We start from the raw sequence: 18,481 nt of genomic DNA on the forward strand, positions 1-18,481 counted from the left end.
AACCTTTTTTCATTTGGATGGAGGTGCGGACCCTTTGGAAATCTTAGACACAGCCTGGGACCCCCAGGGTCCATGGACCATAGGTTGAGAACGCTGATCTAGAACCTCGACAAGGGACTGACCTTGCCTGGAGTGAGGGAGTGAAGAGCCGGGAGGGCAGGCAGGCTCTTGGGCCCAGGGCTGACACCAGGGGGACAGGAGGCTCCGTTTGGGAATCCTCGGACAGTATCATTGTGACTTGCTCTCCGTTGGGGCAGGTTTTATGTGTCTTGTGTTTGTGTCAACATTGAGACTGCGCCTTGTTCCTTTGAAAGTAATGTTCAGAAAAGCCAGGCAGAGGGTGCAGTGGGGAGCGCTGCCCCACACCCATGGACAGGAGGGGAAGTGCCCCACGCTTTAACCCCTTCTCCTGCTCCATCCCCTCCAGGGTTTTCACCAGGATGGCCCCGGTCCACAGGCTACTGTCCTGGGAATGGGAACCCCGGGCAGCGCTCCGCACTGCTCTGCGGCTGGCCGGTCCAGTGCGCCCAGGCTCACCCCATGTCCCACCAGAGGGGGCAGCCCCGCAAGGCCCCTGCCTGCAGCCCGGGCCGCCCCACTCCCCGCAGCTGCAGCCCCACCGGCTCCGGAGGGAACGGGCCCCCGCCGCACGCAGGGGCAGGCTCAGCACCAGGCCGGCCGGCAGGGGGCGCCGCGGGGCCGCCGCGGGCCGGGCAGCGGCAGGGGGCGGGGCGGGGCGGGGGCGGGGGCGGGGGCGGGGCGGCCGCAGCAGGTGCGGGTCGGGGCGCACCGCTCGCATCCCGCACTGACACCTGCCGCCTCCTGCCTGCAGCACCCGCCGGCCGCCGCACCGGCCGCATGGAGTCCCGCAGGCCAGGAGACGCCCGAGGTGAGAGCGCCCCGGGGTGCCCCGTCACTGGGGTCCTGCCCCGGAGCAGAGCTGGGTCCGGGGGAAGGGAACCCGGGCGCCCCGGAGCAGAGCGGGGCTCGGGGGGGACGGAGCAGAGCGGGACCCGGGGGGAGGGACCCGGGGGGGACGGAGCAGAGCGGGACCCGGGGGGAGGGACCCGGGGGGGACGGAGCAGAGCGGGACCCGGGGGGAGGGACCCCGGGGGAGACGGCGGGACGGAGCAGAGCTGGGTCCGGAGTAAGGGACCCCGGGCGCCCCGGAGCAGAGCGGGGCTCGGGGGAGGGACCCGGCGGGGACGGAGCAGAGCGGGGCTCGGGGGGAGGGACCCCGGGGGGGACGGAGCAGAGCGGGACCCGGGGGGAGGGACCCCGGGGGGGACGGCGGGACGGAGCAGAGCTGGGTCCGGAGTAAGGGACCCCGGGCGCCCCGGAGCAGAGCGGGGCTCGGGGGAGGGACCCGGCGGGGACGGAGCAGAGCGGGGCTCGGGTGGAGGGACCCGGAGGGGACGGGGGGACGGAGCAGAGCGGAGCCCGGGGGGGGGACGGAGCAGAGCGGGACCCGGGGAAAGGGACCTGGGGGGGACGGAACAGATCGGGGCCCGGGGGGAGGGACCCCCGGGGGGACGGGGGAACGGAGCAGAGCGGAGCCCGGGGGGAGGGACCCGGGGGGGACGGAGCAGAGCGGGGCCCGGGGAAAGGGACCCGGGGAGTGCGCACCTGTCAGTCCTTGGGCGCTCAGGGTCCACGGGCATCTCCTCCGCCCTATGGCCTCGGCGCTGACTCCTGCAGTCTCTGCGCTGGGATGAGCCGGGCAGCCTGCGCCAGGCACTGCGATGCCCCCTCCTGTGTCTCCGGGCAGCCAGAGCCTTCCCCCGGGCCGAGGGTCTCGTGTCCCCAGCTCCCCTCCCCGGCCTGGAGACACCGGCGCCGTTGGGAAAGACCGGAGCGTTTTAAAGGCGATTCTGTCTCTGCAGCTACCCCAGCGCCTGCCTCCGAGCAGCTGGCGGGGCTGAGCGCCCCTGGCTGGGCTCCTGGCTGGTCCGCCTGCCTGGAGAGCTGGCGGCAACGCACAGCTCCTGGGGCATGGCAGAGCTTTTCAGCCTTTCATTCTCTTCCTGAGGGAAGGGTCCCAGGACCGCTTGGGACGGGGGGCTGCTCATGTACTGCTGCTTCCCGGCGGGAGCCTTGGGGCCTTGATCCTTCCCTCCTTGTATAGGCAAAACCCAGGGCCAGGAGAGTGCTGGGGATGGACCCTGCAGGTCTGTCCCACCAGTGGGAGTTCTGCACAAGGGTTTGTGCCCAAGGAGGCCAGGTGAACCTCAGGGCAGGGGGTGACAAAGGAGAGCCCCAATTAGCAGAGAAGTGAGGCTGGTGCCTTCCAGGGCTGCTTCAGTTCCACTTCCTAGAAACATCTGGGTAGAAAATAAGTGTGTATCTTTCAGGTTAAAATCAGCAAACACTTGTAATAATGGATAACTTAAACCACACGGGAAAGCTCCTGCCTGGCTCTTGCTTTCAAATGCAGAGGGACCCTTCCCTTGTCACAGATCATGGCCCTGATCCTGTGGAAACTCATGCACCTGGGTAACTTTACTCATCTCAGTAGCCCTATTAACTTAAATGGGACTGACTGCACCAGTAAAGTTGCTCACTTGATTAAATGTGTTGTAATTGGCCCCAGCGTCTGTACGTACAAGATGATGATTTCCTATTTCTTGAGTAAACTTCATTTTTCTGAGTAACAGCCGTGTTAGTCTGTATTTGCAAAAAGAAAAGGAGGACTTGTGGCACCTTAGAGACTGACCAATTTATTTGAGCATAAGCTTTCGTGAGCTACAGCTCACTTCATCGGATGCATACTGTGGAAAGTACAGAAGACGTTTTTATACACACAAACCATGAAAAAATGGGTGATTATCACTACAAAAGGTTTTCTCTACCCCCCACCCCACTCTCCTGCTGGTAATAGCTTATGTAAAGTGATCACTCTCCTTACAATGTGTATGATAATCATTTTTCTAACATTTTGTACACGACTGGAGATCTGCAGCTGTGTGTGTCTTTACGTCTGGTTTTGAACAGTGGGATTTTCCTTTAAAAGATTCATGAATTCAAGAGACTTGGGCAAATCTGCAATAAGAACATATTGTGGAATGTTAGGTTTCAGAGTAGCAGCCGTGTTAGTCTGTATTCACCATTTCAATGTGCCATTTGTGTGGAAGTGTTTTGCTATTTTTTGCACAAATACATGTGACAGTGACACTTCCTAGTTGGGAAATATTTAGAAAAATGATCAGTGATGCACTTAGCAGCTGGCACTGCACCAGGACACTTTCTAGGTGCTCAAGTTCCATGATACAGAATAATAGGCTAGGGCCAGTAACTGCGGGTTCCTGTCTCTGTAGCTGCCAGGTGTTTCTATTGTAATCAGAGGCCTGTGCTTCCCAGCCTGGCAGCTGTGTCAGTGAGAGGCTATGTCTTCTGCAGTTTCCACAGTATGCATCCGATGAAGTGAGCTGTAGCTCACGAAAGCTTATGCTCAAATAAATTGGTTAGTCTCTAAGGTGCCACAAGTCCTCCTTTTCTTTATGCCGATGTCATTATCCTGTTTGCCCTGGAAGTGCCTGTAATTCTCACTTAGGGCCCAATCCTGCAAACAGTTCTGCGTAAGAGTAACTTTACTCATGTCAGTAAACCCCGGCGTTGAGATCAACAGTATTTGCAGGATTGGGCCACAGTGAATTTGGTGCAGGAGGAGCAGATGAGCTCTAAGGCAGGGGGCCCTGGCTTAACACAGATCACCCGGATAATTAGCAAAGGGAGCAAGCAAGAAATACCAGAGATTAATGAGTTTGCATATGCCTCTGCTAGATTTGTGAATGCCCTCCAGAGACCGCTGTCTGCTTAGGGAAGTGGCCTTGTACTCACTTGGTTCCATATTGTTTTAAAATACTGAATACCTTTCCCAGATAGGGTTGCCAACCCTCTAGGATTGGCCTGGAGTCTCCAGGAATCAGCACTGATCACCTGGTGACTATTGAAAGTAATCTGGGAGATTTTAATAGGATATTTTAAATGACATTTTGTCATGTTGGGGGAAAACATCTCCCAGAATAGTTTCAGTCAGAGTTGGCAACTCTACTCCGAGACCTGAAGAAAAGCTCTGTAATGCAAAATCATAGAATCATAGAAGATTAGGGTTGGAAGAGACCTCAGGAGGTCATCTAGTCCAACCCCCTGCTCAAAACAGGACCAACCCCAACTAAATCAGCCCAGCCAGAGCTTTGTCAAGCCGGGCCTTAAAAACCTCTAAGATTCCACCACCTCCCTAGGTAACCCATTCTAGTGCTTCACCACCCTCCTAGTGAAATAGTTTTTCCTAATATCCAACCTAGACATCCCCCACTGCAACTTGAGACCATTGCTCCTTGTACTGTCATCTGCCACCACTGAAGAGCTGAGCTCCATCCTCTTTGGAACGCCCCCTTCAGGTAGCTGAAAGCAGCTATCAAATCCCCCCTCATTCTTCTCTTCTGTAGACTAAACAATCCCAGTTCCCTCAGCCTCTCCTCATAAGTCATGTGCCCCAGCCCCCTAATCATGTTCGTTGCCCTCCGCTGGACTCTCTCCAATTTGTCCACATCCTTTCTGTAGTGGGGGCCCCAAAACTGGACACAATACTCCAGGTGTGGCCTCACCAGTGCCGAAAAGAGGGGAATAATCACTTCCCTCGATCTGCTGGCAATGCTCCTACTAATACATCCCAAAATGCCATTGGCCTTCTTGGCAACAAGGGCACACTGTTGACTCATATCCAGCTTCTCGTCCACTGTAACCCCTAGGTCCTTTTCTGCAGAACTGCTGCCGAGCCATTCGGTCCCTAGTCTGTAGTGGTGCGTGGAATTCTTCCGTCCTAAGTGCAGGACTCTGCACTTGTCCTTGTTGAACCTCATCAGATTTCTTTTGGCCCAGTCCTCCAATTTGTCTAAATCACTCTGGACCCTATCCTTACCCTCCAGCATATCTATCTCCGCCCCCCCCCCCCGCCCCAGCTTAGTGTCATCTGCGAACTTGCTAAGGGTGCAATCCATCCCATCATCCAGATCACTCATAAAGATGTTGAACAAAACCGGCCCCAGGACTGACCACTGGGGCACTCCACTTGATACCGGCTGCCAACTAGACATTGAGCCGTTGATCACAAAAGCTTGTCTCTCTCACCAATTGCTGGTACAATAAAAGATATTACCTCACCCATTTTGTTTCTTTAACATATTTTTTCACCCTCCATGTGTAGAGTTAAACATGGCTCCTGGGCAGATGATCAAAGCCAAGATCAAGAAGACTTTGCCAGTGACTGGCCCTCAGGCTCCAACAGTCAGTGAGCTGATGCATTGGTACTGCATGAACACCAATACACATGGCTGCCGGCGTATCGTGGTATCAAGGGGACGCTTGCGCAGGTTCATCTGGATCCTGCTCACCTTGAGCGCCGTGGGGCTGATCCTGTGGCAGTGTGCTGAGCTCGTCATGTCCTATTACACGGCCTCTGTCTCAGTCACCGTGCAGTTCCAGAAGCTGCCCTTCCCCGCTGTCACCATCTGCAATATCAACCCTTACAAGTAAGCCATGAGGGGCCAGGGGATGGCTAATTACTGTATGAATGGCAGGGTCATGCCATTGTGGCCAGGGTGAGCATGCTTTCAAAGGACACGAGGAAAGTGTTTCTCAGACATTTGTTAAATAATTTTTCCTCAAAACTCTGTCCAGCACTGAGCCCCTCAGGAAGCTTATCCTACTGCTCTGACACCCCTGCTCTTTAATTCCATCACCTTATTGTTAGCTCTGCCCCCTTCCCACAGCACCCTAAAATGCTGCACCTCTACTTTCTGGCTGTTTACACTCGTCAGACATTTGTAGCCATATTTGACTTACCAGCGCTGAGCCAAGCTAGATGCATTTAGCTCGTTTTATCTCTCTGCACACATCAACCCCCCCAGTTCCCTCTCTGAATGCCGTCTTTCCAGTAATGGAGAGCTCAGGCCTAACTAATATTCCAGGCACAAACTCTCCAACGGGGGGCAGAGAGTTTTCCATCTCCTCTTGCTTGGATGGGATGCCTTGGCATATGCCGTCCAAAATCACATTGGGTTCTTTTTCCTGCCAAACTGTATTGCACACTTCTGTCTAATCTGCTGTCCGCTCTCCCCACCCCAGTCTCTCTCTGCCATTCTTGCTTTCTGGTCTCTCCTGCCCACGGAGGATCTGCATTTCAGATTGTATTGTCCCAGCTGCATTGTCCCCAGGATAAATCTTTTCCATTTCTTGTCCATCTTTCTGCTCTCTCTAGTTTTGGCAATTCCTCCTCATTTAGTGCAATCCCCCAATATCTATCTATTACTGCCTTCTCTAGCCTCTCCAGCTCATTAATTAAGATTTTAAAGAAGCTCAGATCTTACAGTGACCTCTTCACAGCTCAGTCTGTTGCTGTTTATAATGGCCTGTTGTCCATAATCCTTCATTCAATGGGCAATCTCTAGGATCTAGTTTTTACCCAAGCCAATTCAAATTAATTGTGTGAATAAAAGTTCCAAGTGAAGCATCAGTACTAAGTCAGTCTAGGGAGGAGAATGAGGAAGAGCTGGGTGTCCCCTATAATGGGCTATTCATTGTACAATGCGTAGGACAGGATAGGACTGCATGAAGTATTCCAGCAGGTTGACACCGGGAGAATATGGCATATTATTTACTATTACCTTCTCTCCAATGTAGATATAGTGCAATGAAAGAGCATTTGTCTGAACTGGACAAAGAGACAAAAAATGCTTTGGAGACTTTATATGGCTTTTCAGAGGGCAAATCCAAGATACGTCGGGATGCAGATGACTGGAACGCTACAGAGAGCAAATTTCTTGAAAGAATCCCTTTGCTAAAGTTCAAAGACCTCTCTAAGAAGACTGTTACTGAGATTCCAAGTGGCAATAAGCGGAAAATTGAGACTAGTGTCTTTCACCAAGGTTCCAGCATGGTGAATACTGGGGATCCACAAGATGTTGTGGGCTTTCAGTTGGTGAGTTCCATTCCTACGTGGTGACTGGGTGCGGTGTTGGCACAGGGAGTGGATGTGCTAGGGCAGGCACGACTGTTTGAGTAGATGACAAGTGTAGCAGTGGAGGGAAATGATAAAACTTTCAAGAGTTAATTGAGGCTTTAGTGAGGAATAGATACAAAGAATAGATACTTTTTCTCGGGGAGAAAAAGTTCTTTTTGAAATCCAGCCTAAACTGCTTCCTCCTTATTGCCAACCATGACACCAGGGAGGTCATTTCTTAGATCCCCCATGATGAGCCCCCACTAGCCATGCTTCTTTAAGGTTACACACATTCAGTTCCTGATGTCCATGCTCACAGGAAAGGCCACTGGTGCCCAGATGAGCCACTTTGCTTCCTCTGTACCTTTTCCAGACTGATCTGCCTTCAGAATGCACACAGTTCTCAACACGAGGTCTACCAAGGACCTACTGAAGAGGAACTGTTTGTATCCCGTAATACCTTATTTGTCTTTTTTTCCTCCCCCCGCAACTAGAAACTTCTTGCTTGAGTAGCACTGTTCAGTAGAAATCATATTGCAAACCCTTCAGTGGAAAATTATACCACATCTTCCTCATCTGAAACTCATTTTCCTCCTTTATTCTTATTAGTGTGACCCAAACAACAGCAGCGACTGTGCAGTTTACACATTCAGCTCTGGGGTAAATGCTATTCAAGAATGGTACAAGCTGCACTATATGAACATCATGGCACAAATACCCCTGGAGACGAAAGTGAATATGGGCTACTCCGCTGAGGATCTTCTGCTGACGTGTTTCTTCGATGGGATATCTTGCGACACAAGGTCAGTGCACAAAAATTACTCACCAGCCTAACTTCTCACTTCTTAAAATAAACGTCAAACAATTAGGAATTAAATGTTTGTTATTTACAGAGTGCAAATCGGTGCGCTCAGGAATATACAGAGCATAGAGGAAGACACCGTCCCTTGCTTACTATCTAGATTAGGCGGACTGCACCATTCAGACTGACAATCAGCCAATCACCAGGCTCAGAATGGTGAAGACAGATGTGTAAATTTTAACATTGTGTTACACACGTCTTGCTCTGACAGATTATCGCTGACAGGTTTAGCAGTAAACGTGCATTTGAAGGTGGGTTGAATGAAGGAGGATAGTCATTTGGAGCACAAAGAAAGACTGTTAAAATGAACTTCAAGCACCAAACCTGCTTGTTCTCTCTCCTCTCAGGCTCATGGGTGATCCAGTGAGTAATTTACATTGCCATGGGCAGTTAGACCAGAGCCTAGGATGAAAAAAATGTTTGCTTTCTTTTAGAAACTTCACCCCTTTCCATCATCCACTGCACGGCAACTGCTACACCTTCAATAGTGGAGAAGACGGGAAAGTCCTGACCACCTCCACAGGAGGCAGCGAGTATGGTAAGGGGACCAAGCTGGTAGAGACATTCGAAAGCAGACTGTTCAGGGAACTGCATCCTAAGGGGGTTGACAGACATGTCGGCATTAGACATGTTATCTGATTGGGTTGGTTCAAATGAACATTTCCCCAAGCTGTTGCCAAATCACATGAATCAACTGTTGTTGCATCACTAGAGTTTTTCCACCTGAAATTATTCCTCTCCAGTTATGTAACTTGGTTTTTTAACAGGTTTTCAGTAACATTCGAAGTCATCACTAGTAGTTATTATTAGTTGTGCTGGATGCTAAAGATTAGCTGCAGGAGTGCTTGGACACTCCAATGATATCCAGACAATTCCACTTGAAGCCAGATGTTTAATGCAAACGGATGATGACAGTTAAAACTGAAGAAGATTGTACAGTGACCATAGACGAGTCAACTCTCCCTAAGCTAGGGCTCTAGCTTTTTTTAACCCCGTCAATGCTATTTCTTTGTTCTGCAGGATTGCAGGTCGTTCTTTACATAGAGGAAGCAGATTACAATCCCTTCCTGGTGACCTCGACGGGGGCCAAAATCATTGTCCACGACCAGCAGGAATATCCCTTTATTGAAGATATTGGCACTGAGATTGAGACTGCAGTGGCCACCTCCATTGGGATGCACTTTGTGAGTGGCAGAGATCTTTCTTCTCGGGCTCATGAACGCTTACAAACACTGTGTTAATTGTGTTAAATAGATCCCCGCTGCTGCCTCACAGCATCCAGGAAAGCTAGCAGAGAGCTGGGAGGGTACATTTATGCCCCAGGCCTGGCTATCTAAAGCACCTTAGAAAGCATGAGGCCAGAGAGAGAGCCACTGTAACTGAGCTGTGTTTGAGCACTCTCCTGACTCACGTTTTACTGCTCAGGGGTGAGAGCTGTTGGAAATACAGGCCTGTGGGAATCCCACACCTACGGGTGATCCTGGTTTTATCCCATGGATTTCTTGAGGATTTTGATGTTTTCTACAACGTCTGAGGCACCATCCACACCATCAAACCCCTGCTTTAACTCATGTTCTGTAGCACAGTACAGACATGGTTGTGGGTCAAATCAGGTGGTTTGGCTGCCAGAGCAGACGAGCTAAAGCACAACTCTGACATCTGGCTATTCTGATTGGCTAGATGGGTCTGTGCTTACTGCCCTCCTGGCTGTGAAGAGGCCCTTCCAGGTGGCCATGACTGCACTCGCCTGCCTCGGGAAATCTCCCACCATTGCTATCACTCAGGGTAGGGTGGAGGCTGAAATAAGGTGCTGGGAGTTTCCCAAAGTAGTATTTGGAGTGGCTGGGTGTGTCAAGCCATGCCCTGATAGTCATGCATTAGAAAGGACAGTAGGATAAAGTCTGACAGGTTCACATGTGCATATAGTTGACTATCTTCCAGGTGTCTGGATAAGCATTAGGGACAAGTGACTTTATAGTGTCTAAAAATATGGGACTTTCCCAAAGAGGCTTGTAGCTTTCTATAAAAGCAGGCATGAGTAATCAGCAGCAGAGGGTTAGATCTATAGAGACCTAAAATACCTCCCAATCCTGCCTAACCCCCATGTCCTTGTTTTGATGCCTATAGAATAAGAACAACTCCACATACCACATCAGCAAAACTCTACTAGACCAACTCTAGATATTGAAACACGTGGTTTGCCTTGGCATTCCTCAACTAAGCCATACACTGCCTTAAAGTCCCAGAGTCGTGTCTTGAGACAGCTGGCCACAGAACAAGACTTGGTGCAGAGTGAATAAGATTGACAGCACACAAACTCTGATGTGGAAGAAGTGCCCTTTCGTAGCAGGGAGCCATTGCAAATATTCTGAATGTGTAGGCGGTTAGACTTTGAGTACCCTGAATTATGGTAGGCAGGAGGCATCTCATGGAGGCGTCAAATATAATTAGGAAAAAATCTAAAAACAATTCTAGCCACATAATCTCCTACATAGAAGCAACCTACGTCCTACAGGCTAATTCACATAAGCTAGCTTCAGTCCTGCCCCATCATTGTTATCATTTAGGACTGTGCTCCCAGGGTGTCCAATAAGCAGCACTGAATGGTCTCTTTCCTTCAGCTCGGCTGGGGTCTCTCAAGTCAACATTTGTTTTCTGGTTTTCAGACTCGGTCTCACAAGCTAAGCAAACCGTACAGCGACTGCACAGAGACTGGCACTGACATTCCAGTAGCGAACCTCTACAACAAGAGCTACTCGCTCCAGGTAAAGCTCTGTTACTCTTGCTTTTTCAGAGACCAGGTGGGGGATGTAATATTAATAAAATTATTATATCTGCTCTGGGACCAACTTCTGTTGGTGAGAGAGACGAGCTTTCGAGCCGCACGGAGCTCTTCCTCAGGTTTTTCAGCCATTTGGGCGATCCCCTTGTACAAACAGCACAGTATTCTGCAGTGCTAGCCCCCAGCCCTGCAGGAGCACTGCTGCAGTTGAATGCTTTGGATCACAGCTGTAGAATACCGTAGTACTTTTAAAATCAGGGTTTTGTTCCAAAATGATTGAAGCTTGAAGTTGCCTTGGGGATTCTGTCATATAGCAGGAACATTAGCTCATTATGAAATTCTCTGGCACTGCTGGACTGGAAAATATTGGCCAAACAAATGTTGCAGCTTAGTAAGCCTTGAAGCCAGAAATTGTGACCCCTGTCAGATAAGACTCCATGAATAACTGATACTATCTAATCTGTGTCCAACCAGCAGAACACTTACAAAGAAAGTTTCCACTAGTTTTGCAAGGCTCCTGTAATAGGCTCCACCTTGAGAGCATCAAGCATCCTGGTTTCCTCCATGATAATTCCCATTGCTCTTGTATTAATTGCTACTTTTTGCAAATCCAGTACCTGGGCTTGATTTTTCTTTTAATGGGTATTAAAATGCCAGCACCCGGTGATGTGATGCCAGCTGAGGTCACACGGGCTTCCAGCAGAGTTAGTGCATTAAAGCATGGAGCCCGGCACTGCAGTTAGTAGGGACTGAAGATGGGGCCCCACCCACTGGAAATGCCAGCTGAAAATGTTAGTTCCAGCTGGTTCCAGCTGACAACCCATTTTGGAACAGAGCAGTAACCTAGAAGCAACCCAGGCCTGCTTGTGCATTTGTTGGTTTCTTTCCCTGCAGATTTGCCTGCATTCCTGTTTCCAGAGGGCCATGGTGGATACCTGTGGCTGTGCCCAGTACGCCCAGCCCTTACCTCCCGGGGCAGAATACTGCAACTACAAGAAATACCCCAACTGGAGTAAGTTCTCCACAGCATGAGTAAAGCCCCCGCACAACCTCCTTTACCGCCTAGTTACAACCACCAAATGTCCTGCTGGCAGACAGGTCCCAGCTCCGCCCCGGCATTAGATCATTACCACGCACACTATACTCCACTGAAATTGCCACCCACACAAGCCCATCCGGGCTGGAGGAAAGGTGAATCTGCCTTGGACTAATGCGGGCGCCCTGGCCAGCTTTTATTGCTCCGCCCAGAGATAGCTCTCTGCTAGCAAGAGCTGCCTTGTCTCTGAAATCCCAGCAACACACTTCGTAACACTAGTTAATTGTACTCTGGTAGCATCTGGAGGCCCCGCCTGAGTCCAGGGCTCTGTTGTGCTAGGGGCTCTCAGGACAAATTTTTTGGTGGCCAGTCACAGAGCGGCTACCAACTCTTGCTGATGGCCACTCTCACATTTTTCCCTAAAATACTTAATTAGCATTAGGAAAAACAAACAAATGTGCACATAGACATGGCCAAATCATTGTAACTTATTTATTGCTAACTAGTAATGGGGCATTGGGGTGGTTGGCCAGGGGAGGTAGCAGGGGCCCAGAGCATGAAGCTTTGTGGCTGGGGGTCAGGGCCTGGGGCTGGAGCCCAAAGCCCCATGGCCAGAGCCTGCTGTCCTGCCACCCCAGGGCTGGAGCCCAACGCCTGAGCCCCACTGCCGCTGGAAAGGTGGGGAACTCACCAGCTGCCTGCTCCCCCAGGTGTCTCCAGATGGGAGCAGGGCCCAACCCCCCGCTGGCGGCTGTAGCAACCAACACCAGGGCAGTGCATCCAGGAGCAACAGGGACGGGGAGGGGCCGCTGCTTTCCCCTCCCTCCCAAATCACAGTCAAGGAGGCTGTGGCCACAAGAAAAGCCGCCGGTGGCTGCATTTGAGAAACACCATGCTCACTGCTAGACACGGCATAAGCATAGCGAGCGCCTGTCCCTGCCCCGAGGAGCGCGTCTTTCCAGGGAAAGCATTTACCCCCATTTCGTAGCTGGGGAAATGAGACCCTCAGAAGAGGGGGGACTTGCCCAGGGCACAGAGCGAGTCTGTTCCAGAGCCAGGAATTGAACCCAGATCTCCCAAGCCCAGTGTATTAAGCACGAGACCAGACTCTCTCCGGCTTGGCCAGCAGTTACCCTGCGCTCTCTTTCTGCAGTGTACTGCTACTACAAGCTGCATGAGAAGTTTGTGAAGGAGCAGCTGGGCTGTCAGCAGATTTGCAAGGAAGCCTGCAGGTAGGTCCTGCTGCCAGACAGGCAAGAAATGAAACTTCCCTCGTGCAGGCATTCAGACTGACAGCTAACACTAGGCTTCTTTTCCCACAGCTTTAAGGAATGGACGCTGACCACCAGCTTAGCCCAGTGGCCATCTTCAGTTTCTGAGGTGAGCTCCCAGTTCTGCTCTGCTTGCTCAGCCGGCCTAGATGCACGACGAGAGTCGCAGCTCTGCATTCAGGCTGGCTTGGTTCCCTTGTGCCTTGGACCAAGGGATCATTGTCAGGCTGGGGCTTTCCCCTGCTTCTGCTGCTGTGTCAGTGAGGGCTGCCCTCCGCCCAAAGGTGGGGATGAGCCCAGATTTCTCAGCGATGGGGAGATGAGGTTACAAGGGCGAACGGCCTCCCACAATGAAAGGGGGCGGGGAAGCTTCACAGCTCCTACAGGAACTAGGTAAAATCCAGAGGTGCAGCCTTGGGAGTGAGAGGCCCCTTCTGTATTTGTGAGCATTGGCCTGGTGCTCCTGACCACGGGATCTGAACACTTGCAATGTGTGAGGCTCCCATAGCCAGGTACAAGGACACGGCCCTGGCCAAGGAGCTCACACCAGCTAACCTGCAAACGTGTCCCCTGGGGGTTCAGTCTCTCTGGGTCTGCGAGATCCCCCCACTTGGCGGTAGCGTGTGGGCCCCACCACACAATCATGGCATTCTAGAATGGAACCTGAGCCAAATGAGCTGTCACATCCTGGGCTCCCTGGGCTTGTGCTCATGGCAGTTGCATTGTTTTCTTGTTTTCCAAGGACTGGATGCTTCGAGTCCTCTCTTGGGACAAAGGGCAGAAAATCAACAAAATGCTGAACAAGTAAGTTTCCCCCTGTGTATTTCCAGCCTGTGTCCCGAGTTCAGATACAATCACAGCGGCCCTAACAATGGCAATGGAAAAGAACGCTCCCTACGACGGGCCTGGCCCTACTTGTCCAACTGGTTCTTTAAATCACTCTTCAGTGAGCCTCACGCTATTGTTTGACTAAAGCCAGGGCCTGCTCTCTCTCTCTCCCTTCCCAGAACGGACCTCGCAAACCTCGTGGTGTTCTACAAAGACCTGAACGAGAGATTCATTTCCGAGAATCCCGCCAACAACGTAAGTTCTGACGTCTGCGGTCTGTTTAGACCCAGAATAGGTCCAGTACAGGCAGCGGCAGGACAAGATCCCCCAAACAGTGCCCTCCAACGTGCCCCAGTCCTGTCTTGTCGCTAGCATCTCCAGGGGCATGTGGGGAGGTCAGGTTCCTTGGCTCATTCAGTCCTTGTCCTCTGTCACGTAGGCACCTCTCCACGGGGAACTGCCCGGAGACAAGTGTAAGTGACTGTTCTGTTTCAACATGAGTTGACTTTTCTAGAGCATAAGCTAGAGTGGAGCAGGCAGGAAGCTTAGAGACCTGCCAATTATATTTTGCCTTCACTTTAGTGACCAGACTCCTGTATTGGGCAGGTTGTGTCCCTTTAACAGTGTCTAGTTAGCCAGCCCCTGGGCACCTCGTGACAGACGCTGATTGCTCTAGCTCAGAGACGTCTCCTCTCTGGCTGCTGCCGGTTGCCTGGCTGGTTCAGGTGTAACCCTGCACTCTCTTCTCCTCCAGATTGTCATCCTTCTTTCCAACTTCGGGGGCCAGCTGGGCCTTTGGATGAGCTGCTCTGTGGTTTGTGTCATTGAGATCATCGAAGTTTTCTTCATCGACTCCTTCTTCATCGTCATGCGGCACCGCTGGCAAAAGGCAAAGAAATGGTGGAATGACCGAAAAGCAACACCCCCTCAGGAGCCCCCTCAGCGTAACGCTCCAGCCAAAGTGGGCCACGACCACCCCGTGTGCCCCGACGAGGACCTGCCCACCTTTAACACTGCCCTTCACTTACCACTGCCCCAGGAAAATCACATGCCCAGGACTCCCCCGCCCAACTACAGCACTTTGCAGCTAAACGCTGCATTCACAGACTTGCAGCCCGACGCTCTGGAGGGCAGGAGCCATTGACCATATTTGTCTCCTCATCCAGAGGCCAAAGCAGGCAATGAACGTGTCATCCGGGTGTCCAGGAGCGAGAGGTGTGTGTCTGGGGGTGAGCGCTAGGGGACTATTGGGTCCAGCCTCGAATTCAGGGATTGGGAGCTTTGTGGTGAAAGCATCTCTGGGAGGAGCGTGGGCAGGAGGACTCAGCCCCCCAGCATAGAGCAGGGGTTGGTAACGCCAGGTCCAAGTCCCTGGTGTTTTCCAATGAAGGGTTGCTGGCACTGGTTTGTGTAGGATGTGGAAATGAGCCGTGATGGGTCTTGCCAAACAGTGACAAGCCACACACCCCTCCCCATTTCATCTGGGTAGGAATCACGCCTCGGGAGAAGCGGGCATATCAGCATGATGCCACACCTGCTCCAGGTGGGACCAACCCAGGCCTTTAGGGCGGCTTGTGTTACTTGGCTAGGAGCAGGCATAGAGGGAGCTCTCGGAAAAGAGTTAAAACCTGCAGGTACTGGATGGTGGCAAGAGGAAAGGAAAATACCACTGTAGGGTCAGATTCTAACCTGTTCAGCTAAACACTGAGCAGGTAGGATTCTGCCAGCCGCATCCCAAGAGAGAAATTCCTTAGCCTGGAGGAGAACCTTGAAAGCCAATCGAACTCCTCCTGGAGTAAGGCGTGACTCAGCCTGAGTAAAAGGGAGCCAGAGTCATCCCCAACCCTTCCTTTAAAATGCCTGAAGTCTAATTCTGAGCAGGATAATGACCAGACACGGCAATCAGTGCACTCAAAGTAACCCACTTAAAGTGCAGGTGCCCTTGGCACACTCGGGTTCCAGCACTCTCAAAGGGCAGCTGAATCCTCTTCATGCTACAGTCATTTTGGCCCTTCTGCTGGGAAATACCATTCAAATGCCAGCCTCATTCACTGGCACACACCCTTAGCCCGCACACAGCCCGAAGAACTGGGCTGTGCTCTGGGGAGCAACTCAAGGGCCAGGAAGGAAGAGGAATCCCACTCCAGGGCACAGTGGCAGCAGAGCCCCCTGGGAATTCCTGCACCCAGACCCAGCCTTAACGGGGAACAGTGAGCAGAAGATACACTGACCCCATCCCCAGGCATGTTTCCCTTAAACTCCCCTTGTCCATTAGCATGCAGCGAGTTCCCTATAGAGCTGCTCTCTCTGATGCCAAGCCCCTGTGCACGGGCTCCTTGGATCCTACCACTAGTTCTTCCCTGGCCGGGAGGCACTGTGCCTGCAGATCTGACCCACTGAATTGAGATGAAAACAGACGCTGGTTTTCAAACATTGGTTCTAAAAAGGTCACTGCTCATGCCTGTTCTCACAGAATGGGTTAGCCCAAATCACTGGAGTTTCCCTGCCTTGAGCACATGATCGCGAGAACATTCAGGGCCCAGTTCTGCCCCCCTTGAAGTCAACAGCAAAACTCCCACTGAGACCCCAGAGTGAAGGCTGCCGTTCATTGTCCTCTCTGGTGTGCCCAGTTTATTGCAGGGGAGCACACACCTGGCAGGTGCATTCTGTATGGAGGGGTGGGCGCCCGGCCATGACTCAGAATCTCCCTCTTCCTAGTTGGTTCCAGCCGTGGCCTCCTGGGAGCTGAGTCTGCTCTGAGTCTGAGTCTGGGTGGGCTGCATGAGTGTTAGGATGGCTGTGTGCTGGGCCAGCATGACCTCATGGGCTTTCTGAGTACTGTGTTGTCAAATGAATCAGGCATTTTAACAGTGAGAACAAAGATGTTTCCAAGAGTGCAATACAAGAAGTCTTTTTTAACTGAATTATTTACCAGCAGGGAGGCTGGAAAACGAAGAACAGGGAAAGATATATTTTTGAATAAACTGGGTTTTTTTAGTTAATGGATGTGTGTGTTGTTCTGCTTGGATGTCCAAAGTCATTGCTGAGAACAAGCGAGCTGTGCCTCGCTCTGCCCTGGCCCGCTCTATCCTAGTCCTTTACATTTGTAACAAGGGACCAACTCAGAACTGCTCAGCAACTGGGAGTTACCCTTCAGGCTTGTCTACACAGTGGCTAATGTACTGTGCACCATGCGCTTTAGAAATTACAGCCGCGTTGTGTTGCACATTAATTGGTCCATGTGGTCCCTGCAGGTATGTACAACACATTCCCTGGAGGGCTTTAACTACCAGCAGGGTCTACGTGGACCAATTAACACACTTTAGAAATCACATCCCCCAGAGCACATTACCCCACCGTGTAGATACACTAGGGTGGAATTGATTTACCTTGCCACCAAAGGGGCAAGGTAGAGGCTCTACCTTGAAGGGATGAAATGCTGAGAGCAAAGGGTTGGCTGCCTGGGTCCTCTATAAACAACCATGTCTTGTTATTTGAAGAGGCACCTTCTCCCACAAGGCATACCTTCTGCCAACTTCCTGATTAAATTCTATGTCAAATCAACACAAAAATTCCCCCACATCTTCCGGGGCTTTGCCAAAGGTGTGTGCTGCAATCAGGTGGTCATTTCCCAGAAGTTACACCTCATTAACACTATAAATATGCTGTGATTTATAGTGAGAAAGGCAGGGCTCCTTGGACAGCGGATTCTCTGGGGTTCTGTCTGGAACAATGCTTCTCCACTGTGCCAGAACAAAGCTCGGGAACTGAAACATGCTTTTCTTTTGTGGGGTGACATTCTAAATGAAACATGTCAAGGGCTTTCCCGCTTTCCTATGCAACTAGGATGGTAACATCTCCCTGGCTCACGACCTGCCATGCTCTTAAGGCGGGTCCTTTCCCAGCCTCTCCTCCATTTAGTTGGATGAAACCAGGACTCTGAACTCAGTCAGCTCCTCCCTCTGCTCCATGACGAAGTTTAACGTCTGAAAGGGAGGAAGGATGCCAGGCCCCATATGCACAATGGAGAGCCGTGATGTACATATACACAGCTTGGCTTCCCACCAGGCCATCCTGCATGACCTCTGGGCATTGTTCCCAGTGGAAGCCGTGAGCCTGGCCTTGCCAGCTTGCAGCGGGATGTGGTGAAGCTGGTACGTTCTCAGCCTGTCAGGGCCACTGAGATATGTCACCAATTGTGCTTCACATTTTTGGTAGCAGTGAGGCGTTTGGGGGCCTGTGTGTCACTCGGCTAGACCAATGCCACACACTGGCTTCCTGAGCTTTATGCAAGAAATGGGGCTTTAAAGAATGAAAGTTTTCGCTGCAGCCAGAACAGTTTACAACCCCTCTCTGAGGCAAGGAGCCAGCATGTTCCAACACAATAGGAGTTCTAGAGCATTTTACGTCTTTGCAGCTTTCCAAAATCACTAGTTAGGCAGAGTAGCCCCAACACCTCTCACGAAGCTGAGGGTTTTAGCAAGTGTGCCCACTAGACACACTTTGCATTTGAACTGACATTCCAGTACGTGAAAAGCTGTTTGGTTGATTTAAAATGACTGAAGCATCCAGTTCTCTGAAGGTGGGGAGTTCCCCCAGGGTCACTCCCATCAGAAAACTGCAATATGTGCCCTGGTTAGAAGTTACTTTTGTAACTAAGCGAGAGCAAGCTCAGGAATAAGCCATTACACGTTACATACTT

General features: G+C 51.5%; 1 protein-coding gene across 1 annotated transcript; it reads left to right on the forward strand.

The window, feature by feature from the left end:
• The first annotated feature begins 775 nt into the window (after positions 1-775).
• SCNN1G (sodium channel epithelial 1 subunit gamma) lies at positions 776-16,781 on the forward strand. The gene is made up of 13 exons (XM_037910366.2): positions 776-889; positions 5,207-5,531; positions 6,682-6,979; positions 7,610-7,803; positions 8,297-8,400; positions 8,883-9,046; positions 10,529-10,627; positions 11,539-11,656; positions 12,834-12,912; positions 13,003-13,060; positions 13,694-13,755; positions 13,959-14,034; positions 14,534-16,781. The coding sequence occupies exons 1-13, from the start codon at positions 859-861 to the stop codon at positions 14,921-14,923; spliced, it is 1,998 nt and encodes a 665-aa protein (XP_037766294.1). The 5' UTR covers positions 776-858; the 3' UTR covers positions 14,924-16,781.
• The last annotated feature ends 1,700 nt before the right edge of the window (positions 16,782-18,481 follow it).

The sequence above is a fragment of the Chelonia mydas genome, chromosome 10, assembly GCF_015237465.2.
Source record: "Chelonia mydas isolate rCheMyd1 chromosome 10, rCheMyd1.pri.v2, whole genome shotgun sequence".
NCBI classification, from domain to species: domain Eukaryota; kingdom Metazoa; phylum Chordata; order Testudines; family Cheloniidae; genus Chelonia; species Chelonia mydas.